General features: G+C 42.8%; 1 protein-coding gene across 1 annotated transcript in view; it reads right to left on the reverse strand.

Moving 5' to 3' along the window:
• Nucleotides 1-12227, reverse strand: part of NDST4 (N-deacetylase and N-sulfotransferase 4) — a 170464-nt gene that overhangs the window by 116925 nt on the left and 41312 nt on the right. Inside the window, exon 2 of the mRNA XM_084860251.1 lies at nucleotides 6171-6258. Within this exon, the coding sequence (XP_084716377.1) occupies nucleotides 6171-6258 (88 nt within the window). The remainder of the gene's footprint in view (nucleotides 1-6170; nucleotides 6259-12227) is intronic.

The raw sequence follows: 12227 nt of genomic DNA on the forward strand, positions 1-12227 counted from the left end.
TATATGCTGTTCCAGTGCATCCCTCAGTTCCCAGGGGCAGCTTTTCAGGGGGAAGTGGATGGGGGAGATCAGTGAAAATTGGGTGTCCCACCTTGTGCAAACGGAAGTGCTTTCTGCTAGCACACAGCCACTGAATATAACGTAATGGTGGATGTCAGTGATGTGTGTGCACAGGTGTGTGTGTGTATGTGCCATTTCCCCCCAGAATTCCATTGAGAATGACATTACAGCCCAATTCAGAAAATCAGCATTCCAACTCATGCAGAGAGCCTCCACGGATACAGGAGGTTCTCCTCTTCAGAACACCATCCTGCAGAAGTACGAGGCAACGGAAATGCATAAGGACAGGGTGGGGCTAGCACACTCCCCCTCCTCACGCATTTACTCTACTCAGATTTATAATGCCTGAATAGAGCTTACATCATGTTCCAATCCAGGGCATTCTGGGGAATTAAGAATGGTGACTGGCAGCAGCAAGGCCTTGCACACATACCCCTGAAATTCGCCACCTGAAAATATGAAAGAGGGGGTGTCAAAAGTTCAACCCAGTACTTATAGTTCAGTGCATTGACTTGCTTTCATACAACGACTCATCAGAGTAGGTGAAGCAATAACACCAGTGAGATAAAAGGGTGGTTTTGGAGAACAGGCTCCATGTGTACACCCAGTGGGTAGAGAGGGAAACATAAGGAAAATAGGTTTCAAATTGAAACTTCCAATAAATGTATGATAAGGGAATGAGACAGAAGTTCTTAAGAGACTTTAGCTGCTTGCTCCCGAGGAAGAGTCTTAAGACTTGAACCGTGTTCATGGGCCAAGTAAAATTTTTCCTTTGAGCTCTCCTTTCCTTCCTACATTCTGAGAATGTGAATAGCAAAATGTGATGTAAGTAGTGGTTGTCCTTATTGTTCTGTAAAATCCAAGTTCTAAGTAGTACTTCTAAGCAGGTTTGAGTGCTGGGATCTGGGAAGGCTGGACCGAAATTGTGTCTCTGTTTTTAAATTTTCCTCATGCGTTTTAACTCCATAGAAGCATGAAATCCAACAGTCCCCAGTAAAGTTACCTGTATTATTTTTATCAAGGACTAAGGACTGTTGTTCTAAATTCCATGCTTCTAAAGAGCTAAAATGGGTGAACAGAATTTAAAAACAGAGACACAATTTCTGTTCAGACTGCCCAGATCCCAGGGTTCAAAGCTGCTTAGAAGCAGTCCCATCTGACTAGGGCTAGATCTACACTACTACTTCATAGAGGTATGGAAGTGCACTGATAACTGTTGTGGCACATTACACATTCCTGCTTTTTATTTCACATTATCCAATCTACTGCCGCAAATATAATTGTGTCCTACAAGGTACAAATGCACAAGAGGGATATAGCGCTATTATGATGAGATTGTAATGATATATGACACAGGATCTGGAAGTCTAGGAAGTCATACCTCCTAATACCACTAAAGTGGAGGTTGATCACACAGTTGAGAGGTCAAGGGCATTCTGCACATGCTCAAAGGCATTTTCTTCTGATTAATTCACATATTCTAGGGCTGAGCTTTAGCACTGAAAAGGTTCCAGGGAAAGGTCTGTGTGAGCACTAGGTCATCTCACACCCTAGAGCCTTTGCATATTCAAGATTGGTAGCAACCCTCCCTAGATTTCTCCCCATTCCACCCCAGATTTTGCATCAACAAAGCAGATATTATTTTTGTTTATTTATTTGTGACACTTCTATACCTCCTAATATAATAAAATCCCTATGCTATTATGTGGCCTTGCAGAATAAAAACCTTGGCAATATTAAAACTGAGAATCACAACCAGGGTAATATTGCTCACACTTCTAAGTAAAGCCTAATATAGATGTGGTGCCATTCATGCACCTAAATCATATCAGTGTGACGTATTCTGTGGCCCTGGTGTCTCCTTTAAACTGGGTCATTGTGTGCATGTGCGTGCGTGTGTGTGTAGCATTAGCACATCAGGGATTAGGGTGGCCACTTATGCATCACCAACAAAGAGGAGAAAAGATAACACAGTTTTGAATTTAAAAGTATTAATTTATATGTATAGATAGGGATGGACAGATGCCTGCTCGTCTGGGTTCTCTGGGCGCCCGCCAAGCCCCTGCCCCCATTCGTGCGCCCCCAGACCCATGCCCGAGCGGTCCCTGGCTCACTGAGCTGCCTGCACTCATCCCGGGCCCGTCCGGCAAACTCTGAGATTTCCATTTTGTGGGGAAAATGGGGCATTTATGCCTGTAATCTTACATATATTGGCCATTCACAGCACCATTTCACATAAAATCATAGGTGCACATTTTTGCGAACTCCATTTCTTTTTTGCAAAATGGCAATCACAGAGCTTGCCAGATGGGCCTGAGGTGAGGGTGGGCGGCTTGGCAAGTGCTGGGGGGGGGGAGCTTGAGCAGGGCAGGGGCTCCACAGGTGTGGCTCAGGGCAGCAGGTGGTGGTGGGGGGAAGTCCGCCGGATTCTTGGACCCTATTGGGTGCACACATGCCATCTCTATGTATAGATATACATTTAGAAATCATTACCCTAACTTAAATAGAAATGCAATACATCTCAACATGGTGGGGAAGACTGACCAGCTGGCCTATGCCTCCTCAGTGTGCTGTCCAAGTGCTAACTATTGATGGACAGCTTCAAGGCCCCTGCTCCCTGGCTTCTTACGGTTCCTTATCTTTAAAGCAGACTTGGATTGGATGATACAAGATGCCCTCAAACACAGGACTGTCCTCAGACAGCCCATCAAATAGAGAACTGTTGTCTCTAAAGTAGGACATATGGCTACCCTACCAGTGACATGTTGCCTGGATGGGTGCTATACTGTGTGCTAACACTGAACTAGTGGCTGATGGGATGGCCCAGTTGAAATGTGAAGCTAGGTGTGTAGGATGCCACATGGGTGTGCTTTTTATTCCACACACCTAGCATGACATTGCAACAAGGCCTCAGGCCCACTGAACTCAGCAGGGCTTACATTTGAGTAAATAACATTTTATTTATTTCCCAGACTTCTAGGCCAGTTTTCAAAATATTTTTTTTCCATATAGCTTACAAAACAGAGCAAAAATTAAAACACAAAAAAGCAGCAACAACAATAACCATCAACATTAAAAACGTTAAAATACACATTCAAGTCAGCCAAATAAACTATAAAAAGGGTAAAACCTCTGCATGAAAGACTAAAAGCCCTCCTTAGCCAAGAGCGACCCCAAATAATAATTTTTAAACGTCTTAAGGTCTCTTCTGAAAATTAGCAGGGAAGGGACCCACCATATACTGGGGGAGAGAGTTCCCCAAATGAAGGGCCACAACTGAAAAGGATCTATTCCTTGCGCTGCCAATCTAATAAATGCTACTGGCATGCAATAGAGCACGGTCCCTGAAAGGTCATAAAACTCAGGGAGTTTGTCCAGGTCCAGGCAGTTTTTCTCCTTTGGCTTTAAAAGCCCAAACCAGGGCTTTGAACTGAGCCCAGAAGCAAACAGCAGCCAGCATAGATGGCACAAAATAGATACACCTTACCTAGCCTTCTCCCCTACCAAGCTTTGCCCCGAACAGCATCTGGGTCACTGCATTCTTCACTAGCTGAAGCTTCCAAACTCTCTTCAAAAGTGGGCCCATGTACAGTGCATTGCAGTAGTCTAGCCCGGGTGTAACCAGAGCATGAACACGCTTTGGATACATGTATGTTCATGCTCTGTTCACATTCAGAGCATGAACATACATTATGGAGGATAAGGGTACCAATGGCTATTAGTGTTGATGGCTATATGCTATGTCCAGTATCAGAGGCAGTATACCTATGTACACCAGTTGCCGGGGAACATGGGACAGAGGGTGCTGTTGCACTCATATCCTACTTGTGGGTTTTCCGTGGGCAGCTGGTTAGCTACTGTGTAAACAGAACTCTGGACTAGATGGACCCTTGGTCTGATCCAGCACAGCTCTTCTTATGTTCTAATGGATCATGCTGTACATAATGGTCAGTGGTGGTGTGCCAAAACATCAAATCTGGGCAGAATGCAGCCCATGGCAATGCATTTGCTCAACTGGTTTGGCCGAGGCTGAAATAGGTGGAAGCCAGTACTGGGGCTTTTTCCAATGGCTGCCACGGGGCAGGATGGGTATGCAAACCCATGCAGAGTATTCCCCAAACATTTGTGAAAGAATGGAGACATTGTAGGTCTTATCAGTAAAAAGATATCTGAGGCACTTAGAGAGCAATCATATGGGCTTGCGACCAGGGCCATAGGATGATAGGGATTTCCCCCCACCAACCCCTGCCCCTCCCACGGAAAGCTCTGTGGTGGCTCCTCTCCTGATGTCTAAGCTCTGACCTCAGGAAGAAGACATGGGGGGGCATTGCTGCTGGTTGGGCAGAGGAGAGGCCATGGATCTGCCAGATCCACAGTACTCCCAGGCCCCATCCTCACCCCTAGCAAGGTACGAGAGATAAATAAGCTCAGAGGCCCATCGTACATTAAATGCCGTTCCAGAGACATGGGAGGTCTTGCATCATTCTTCTCGCCCTACCTGGCTTTTGCTGGCAGGGCTTAGGATGGATGGAGGGCTCCGAGATCGAAGCCCTCTATCTAACAGGCGTTGATCTGATAGGATTGCACTCTTCAGCCCGTTACACATGCATAGGGGGGAGTGGGGTCATGCCACTTGCCCTGCCCCCAACATCACACCCACCATCCTCTGCCTTCTGTCTTCACATGTTGAATAACAGTTTGAAGGGATGTATCCATCCCACATGATCAGGATTACCAGTCTTGTAGGACATCTGAGGACAGGGGCATGGGCCAGAGAAACAGTTCAACCCCCCTTCACATGATAGTCCTCCACGAGATGCAGGGCTAATGGCTGAAGCGAGCTTGGGATGTGTGGTTATGTAGTTACACTGGTTCTAGTAGTGTGTACCCTCTGTTAAAATATTAGCAACATCAGCTACTGATGGTTTTCCATGTTGATCATTTTATAGGTTGGGCAATACGCTTCAACGATCTTATTTCCTCTGAGACAAAGGACCGGAGACTGAAGTGCAAACATTTGCTTGAGACATGCCGAAAATGCAAAGTAAAATGTACATGCCATGTATTTGTATAGTGAGAGCAAACCCCATCTAATCTTTTGCAACTTCATTTCTGCAGTTTTAGCAGCGCAGCAGTGAAGCTGCTAAAACCTGGATGGGGGAAGCAGGACCAGACTTAAGGTGGCACCACTGAAAATTTTGCTGCCCTTAACCTCTGCCTATCTTGAAAACTGGTTCTTAAGTGGCGATAGCAAACGAGTGAAGTTTAAACTGTGTGTGGCCTTTAAAAAGGAGAGTGCAAGCAGAGCTAGGAAATGCAAAAATGCGACTGGAAGTGGGTAATGCTAATCTGCAGAATCACAGGGAGGGGGCAGGCGGGCGGCAGAATCAATTAATTACTTAGAACTTGAAAGGTGAAGTAATCCTCTTTTCATTTAATTTAAATTCCCTTTAATCCATGTCTTCTCTCCCTTGGGCAGAGCAGTACACTTTAAAAAACAAACCATTCTACAATGCCTCCCCATTTATGTGACAGTATTTTGGTAAGCCCAGTTCCTAGCCATGTAAAGTCACAGTAGGGTGTGCATCATACAGATATGACTCCTGCTTAAAGTGGGGGGGTGGGGTGTCAAAGCACTCAGTTTTCAACATTTTGTCTCTTATTCTACTTGATAAGATGAGAAAGCCAATGATGGTACCAGCTTTGTCTTGTCTTGTGTTGGCATAAATACCTGGCAGTTACATCTACTTCTTTTATAATCCCTCAACTGACATTATCTGTTTAGGAAAATGATTGGAGCTCTTCTTCTATGTATACCTTTACTTTAGTATGCTTCTGAAATTAATCCACCGATTTCTCACTGTTCTAGCAGTTTATTAAAGCTGAAATAATTTGAAGGGCTGGAATTCCCATGTCTCAAATTTGTTTCTGAAGTTTTTTGAACTGGTTTGTAAAATGTTAAATATGTACAACTAAACAGTAAGATTTCAGATGTATATAAAATTTAACTTCAGCATTGTATTGCCAGCTATTGACCGTGCTAAGAGAAATTTGCTTTAAATTTTTCTACCTGCTTAACTCCTACCTGGAACTTTATAATTCCTTCTTACCTGTGTGGTAAAACTTTCCTGAAAATCCAAGGTTGAAGGTAAAATTTGCAACCTGAGTGCGTAGTAAAATTTGAGTCTCTAGTAAGGCCTGAAACAAATAAGAAATAGCATGCATTTAGGAAAAAAAGGCTCTTTTTAAAAACTGATGTTATTGAGCTATAAAATTAAGACTCCTATCAAATATGTTCTGATATCAGTAAATGTACCCCCTCCTACATGTTTTAATCTATAGTAAAACTGAACAGATGGAAGATTCAGGTTAAAGAAAACATTAGGGACTAAACTGTATTATCATCACATTTTATAAACTAGCAGTGCGATCCTATGCATATTTACTGAGATGTAAGACTCGCTGTGTTCAATGGGATTTACTCCCTAGTAAGTGTGCTTAGATTTCCAGTGTAAATTCACTTCCTGTTTCATGAACACAAACGCCAGCAATATCAAAAGATCTGATGGCAACAGAAGTTCTGGGTGTGTGATATGCTATTTGTGTTGAGCCTTCCCCCATCTAAGAATTGCAGTTACAAGGCCTTTGTTTATATTTATTCTTTCATGATGTTCCTGACATTTTCCTTCCATCTCTTTGATCATACCACCTCAGACAAAATGCAAGTGGGACCTGCAACAGAATGCTGCACTGTAAAGTATTCCTCTTCTCTCCAGGGTTCCAGCCAAACAGCCATGCTATTTTTCAGGATATTTCATTCCATTCCTCCTCCCCTTGGTTTTCTGTCCACCCCCCCCCCCAACACTCCACTTTCCGTGACCACTGAGGATGCTCAGTCCTCATTGGGCTGCTTTGTGGCCTTTTGCCCTCCTTAGAGGGCAAAAAGCTTTTGTAAAGTTTTGCAGTACTTCTGAAAGCCTTGGGGTTCTCCCAGGCCTGCTGATAGCTCCTTCTTATGTGTGGATTGTGCTGTTTTGGCTACATAAAGACTGGCACTTGGAGAAAATGTTTACTATTAGTATATAGCAATACACTAATACAGATATAGGCCATGTCTACACCAGCCCCAGTTTGCATTTAAAACGGGGCTTTCTGCTTCCGTTTTAAATGCAGGATCACAACGACTCCCTTTTTCACGTGCTTCCTTTCCCCCCTCCCCTTTCCCCCTCCTTCTCCCCACATCAGAGTCTTCCATTATCTTTCATTGATCTCACTCCTCTTCTTGCCGCTTTTCCTCTTTTCACAGAGGGAACTGAAGTGGAACGCAACGGGGTAATTTGATAGGTCATTATCTGCAATTTGTTTAAAAACAGAACAAAGGGCATTTAGTGCAGCAGACGCCTTGGAGGGACATGGTGTCATGTAAAGAACCCGCAAACTTCCATGAAGGAGCAATCTCAATCACAGGATAAAGGTTCAGTGTGAAGAAAGCCATAGTGAAATAGCACACAATCAGTGGCAAAGCTTGATTTGAAGTTATTTCAAAGTTATTAATTTCAAGTGGAACAAGATTTCACCTAGAGATAAACTGATGGTTCCTTTACCAATGGATCCCACACAGATGCTGGAAAGTCCACCAGTGAGCAATGAAAAGGTACAGTTTTCCATTCTTCTGGGATCTTAAATTCAAACAATACTAATGAGAGCAATGTTCACCTCCACATTTTTTTTTCCAAAGAGGCAAGGTGACTCTTGGGAGACTATGGACCACTATTTTAAGTTAAAGAACCAGCCTTCCATACCGTCGTGCATCTGGCAGAAATTCTCCAAAACAAAGTAAGTATACACAAATTGCTTTTCAAAGAGAAAGAGAAACCAAGTTGCAGAACTACCACATGTCTCCATTGGCCACAAACAGAAACACCCTGAACATATCTAACAACATTGTGAATCTATCCAGCCACACACTGAGACAAGCAGAAAAGTCTGTTCTTTCATAGGACTTACACTTTTGCCCTGCCAAATCTACCCATATGATGATACAATTCTGAGATGACTTAGAGGCTTTCCCCCCTCTACAACTCAAGGAAAACTTCCACTACTATACTAAGTAGTGCACCAGCACAAAACTACCATCTTCCCAGCACACCCTTGGACAGCACACTGACAGTCACACAACAAACATCCTCTCAATGCTACAGGACGATGAATACTGCATTGACCTCTCCAGATGGTCATAACAACGACTTAGACTTTTACTTAAGAGTGCTTCTGTGGCTATGCCCAAGCTGAGGTATCAGCCAACAGCACTGTTTACCACACAGTCTCAGCTGTGCAGAATATGTTGTCATCTACAGTATCATTAACAATACTGACATTGTAATAAAAGAGGCTGACTAAGGTTCACATTTGTTAAAGAGGCTAACTCTTGTTCATGTTTTTGTCATGAACAAATTGGGCTACATACAGGAGTTTGAGAGCCAACTCTCCAACAGCACATTAGAGGCTCCTATCCTCGGATCCCAGGAATACCAGAAGGAACACAACCTGAAGAAGGAATTTCCTACGGATGTGCAGGACCAAATCTTCACAGACACAAGTCAAGAATCTCAACCAGACGTCTTCTGTCTGCTACCCAAAATAAACCAGCCAGGCAGCCCTGGGTGCCCCACAGTTTTGGGCACCAGTACTATCATAGTTGGAGTGCTCCTAACAATATATATGCCCAGTTTGCATGATCACGAAGGGGAATCCTCCCCCCCCCACACACACTCCTGTGATGGTTGTAGGGTTCTGGGCTAGCTTGTTAACCGTGACAACAAGCCACTCTGGCTGGGTTTGCATGACACGACAAGCTGCACTGCTGAGGGTAATTATACAAATCCCTCCAGCATGCAACTGGCACATGCGGGGGCGGCGAGAGGAAATAGTCACTCTGGCTTATGATCATGCAAACCCAGTCATAGTAAATATCCTGGAAGGGAGATTAGGGTTGTGGAGATGCATGCTTTGCAGTTACAAAAATTCCTATCTGCACAATATAGGGATGTTTCTGTGGGAAAGAAAGTAGAAAGAAGATGTTTTCCCTTTCCTTCTCTCCAGAATGCCCCCTTCCCCACTATATAACTATAAAATGCTCAGCTTTGAGGCCAGCATCCAGCTCCAAACCTAAGACTTCTGGTGCTATATACTGTATGTATCTGGAGAAGGCCAGGGCAGTGTGTGTGTGGGGGGAAGGGTCTTTTCCCCCTGCCCCTGAAAGTCCCCCCCCCACTCCACAAGGCATGAACAAGACTACAAGATTCCTGTTCCAGGATGTGTGGTAAGGTCCCCAATCCATTGCATTATAGGAAGTGAGTGTTTATCCTTCCAATGTTGTAATATTAGTATTTTACCTGTCAAAAGGGCACAGAGAATCCATTTACACTGACCATTCATTAAATTCCATGAAGCAGGTAAATAATTTAAAAGAATGTGTACATCAGTGAATATAAAGACTGTTCCAGTACAATTTTTTTCTGTGTAGTAACCTCCCTGCAAAAAGAAGCAACTACTGGACATTGCCAAAACATATGTTTAAAAGAAGCATTCACTGTATTGCATTGCCAGCAATTAGCTGAATTAGAGAATCCCTTATTAAAGAGACAATGCAGTGTCCAACAGACATGAAGCAAAAGTTTTCACTGAATAAGGTGCAACCTAAGAACCATGGACGTGACAGGTAGATGCCGAAATGGTGATCCACCGATTAGGCATTTTGTGGTGGTGCCCACAGCAATATCTCAAATCCCCAAATGCACCCATGGGTCCAAAAATGTTGGGGATCCCTGTTCTAATGCATACAGCACAGAAACAGATGTAACTGGCTCATTAGTGAACTGTGTGAAATCAGTGTCCAGTGAATTCCCTGTGAGTGCGTGATGACGAAGCAGGGATGCAAAAAGGGCTGTGGCTCAGCGGTAGAGCACATGCTTTGCATGCAAAGGGTCCCATGTTCAAAGCCCAGCTTCTCTAGGCAGGAAAAATTCCTGCCTGCAACCCGGAGAGCCACTGCCAGTCAGTGTCAACAATACTGGGCAAGATGGACCTGAGGTCTGACTCAGGATAAGGCAGCTTCCTATGTAGTATTGTTAAAGCTAAGCAGATGTAGAAGCAGATGAGGGTGGTACCTGCATGGGAGAACACCGGAAGCCCAATGAAAATTTTGCAGAGCTTTCGAAAGGAAGTGGCAATGGATAGAGAAGTATAATAATAAAATAAATAGTCATACTGCTACTTCTTCCCTCAGTTATGAAGTCACATTCTCTATTAACTTTTAATGCATGGCTCTGTATAAAGCTATTTGGAAACCCAGGGAAAAGGCAATTATTACAGAATGTTCTGTTTCTGGTCACAGATTTTGGAACTTCTTTATATTGTATTTTAAAATATTTTTTTAGCAATGAAGCATTTGGTTTTTGAAGAAGGATTTTGCCCCTAGGCAATCCATGTGGTTTAGCAATTAACTCTCAAGTTGGAACTCAACATAGTAACAGTTTAAGAAAAGAATAGTGTTTCCAAATCTGGTGAAATAAATATTGATTCACAATGACAACGCATTCAGGAATCTTTGCATTTGGTTCACATCACAATGCCCAGGTTAGCAATTTGTATTCCAAAACGTAATCAAACAAACACTTCACTTGTTCAGGATCTTTGTGGAATAGTGGGTTTCATTATATTAATTGCTTCTCTGCTTAGTACATAAGAGTATGAATCTTCGGCACCCATAGGATGTCTTTTTATTTATTTATATTATGCTTCCACTCAGCAGGATTTTAGATTCATCCATGTAATTACGTTTTGTAGGTTGGAGTTGCCTTGTCTTTATTCTTCATAATTGCTGCATCTATTAAGCAGGAGTGATATTTTCCCACAATGTCCTTGTTAATTACAACTATCTCCTTCATTTGCATAATAAACTTTTTTGGGGGGCTAGTTCTCTGGGAGCATTTCATGGCTAATAGGAACCAATTTGCTTTCCTTTATTAAGTACATTAAAACTTCATGCCCCAGACAACATTGACTGTAAACATTTGATTCTGCTCAAATTTAATGCACAAGGCATTTTGCTCTGCCATATTAGCTTTATTTATGTGCTGTGTTCTGGATTGTTAGCTACTAATGAGACTTCAGCTCTTATTGCTCTAAGGCCTGAACACTAACCTCATTTTAATGAGATCATTATTTGCTGTCTTCTGAATGGAAGACAACAAATTTGCCTTTTAATTAAAGGTCAGAACACCTTTAGCTAAGGAGAGTGAAGAGGTTATCAAATCCTTAGAGAAACCAAAGGAATAGCTTTCTCCTTCATTTCTGTGCCAAATACAGGAAGCCAGAGTTACTTGGGCATTAATCCTCTGGCAGGGGGAAACTGTAAATATAAGCTAAGTGATAACAATGCTAAAATGTGGGAGCCAGAGTTTCCAAGACAGTGTAAAAAACAAAAGTCAACCAAAATAATTAAAGAGGCTTTGCTGCTAACCAAAAGGTCTACATGGATCAATACCCCTGCTGAAGCAGGATCCCTGGTTTGAATGAGGAATGATTTGTAAAGGTGCAGAAGACAGATGCCAGATTAATTGAGCTAACACAAACTAATCTCATATTTCTTATCCGAAAAAGTGAGGCAAACATAATCGATAACCTGAGCAGCTTTAGTGACCCATGCATGGATGTGACTAATAGAATACTTTTTTCCCCTATGTTCTATGGCTATCAAGATAGACACGGAAACACCATAAAACGAGAGTTAATTTGCACACAATTCTGTCCCTGCACGTAGTCAGGCTGTTACAATTATAACCTTTAAAACAGTGTTTTAAAATACAACTCTCAGAAAGGGGGGATTGATTAACTGATGGATTGATTGATTACATACATATCCTGCCTTTGTTCCAGGGCTGTTGAACCTCTTTCAGTTCAAGAGATGAATTCAATTTCAGAGAAATTCTCCTGGGCCATATTCCAGTGGTGGGCATGGCCAAAGGGAGAGGGGCAAAAATACCAGCATGTTTTAGCTTAAAGCTCTTACTGTCAGTCACTAAAGCTCTTACTGTCAGTAATTAAGTTTTAGGAGAGGCATTTCAACTTTTTAGAATGGGAAAATAGCTTGCACAATGGCTGGG

This window comes from Heloderma suspectum, chromosome 5, assembly GCF_057233095.1.
Source record: "Heloderma suspectum isolate Gila_16-S chromosome 5, 16-S_ref, whole genome shotgun sequence".
NCBI lineage: Eukaryota > Metazoa > Chordata > Lepidosauria > Squamata > Helodermatidae > Heloderma > Heloderma suspectum.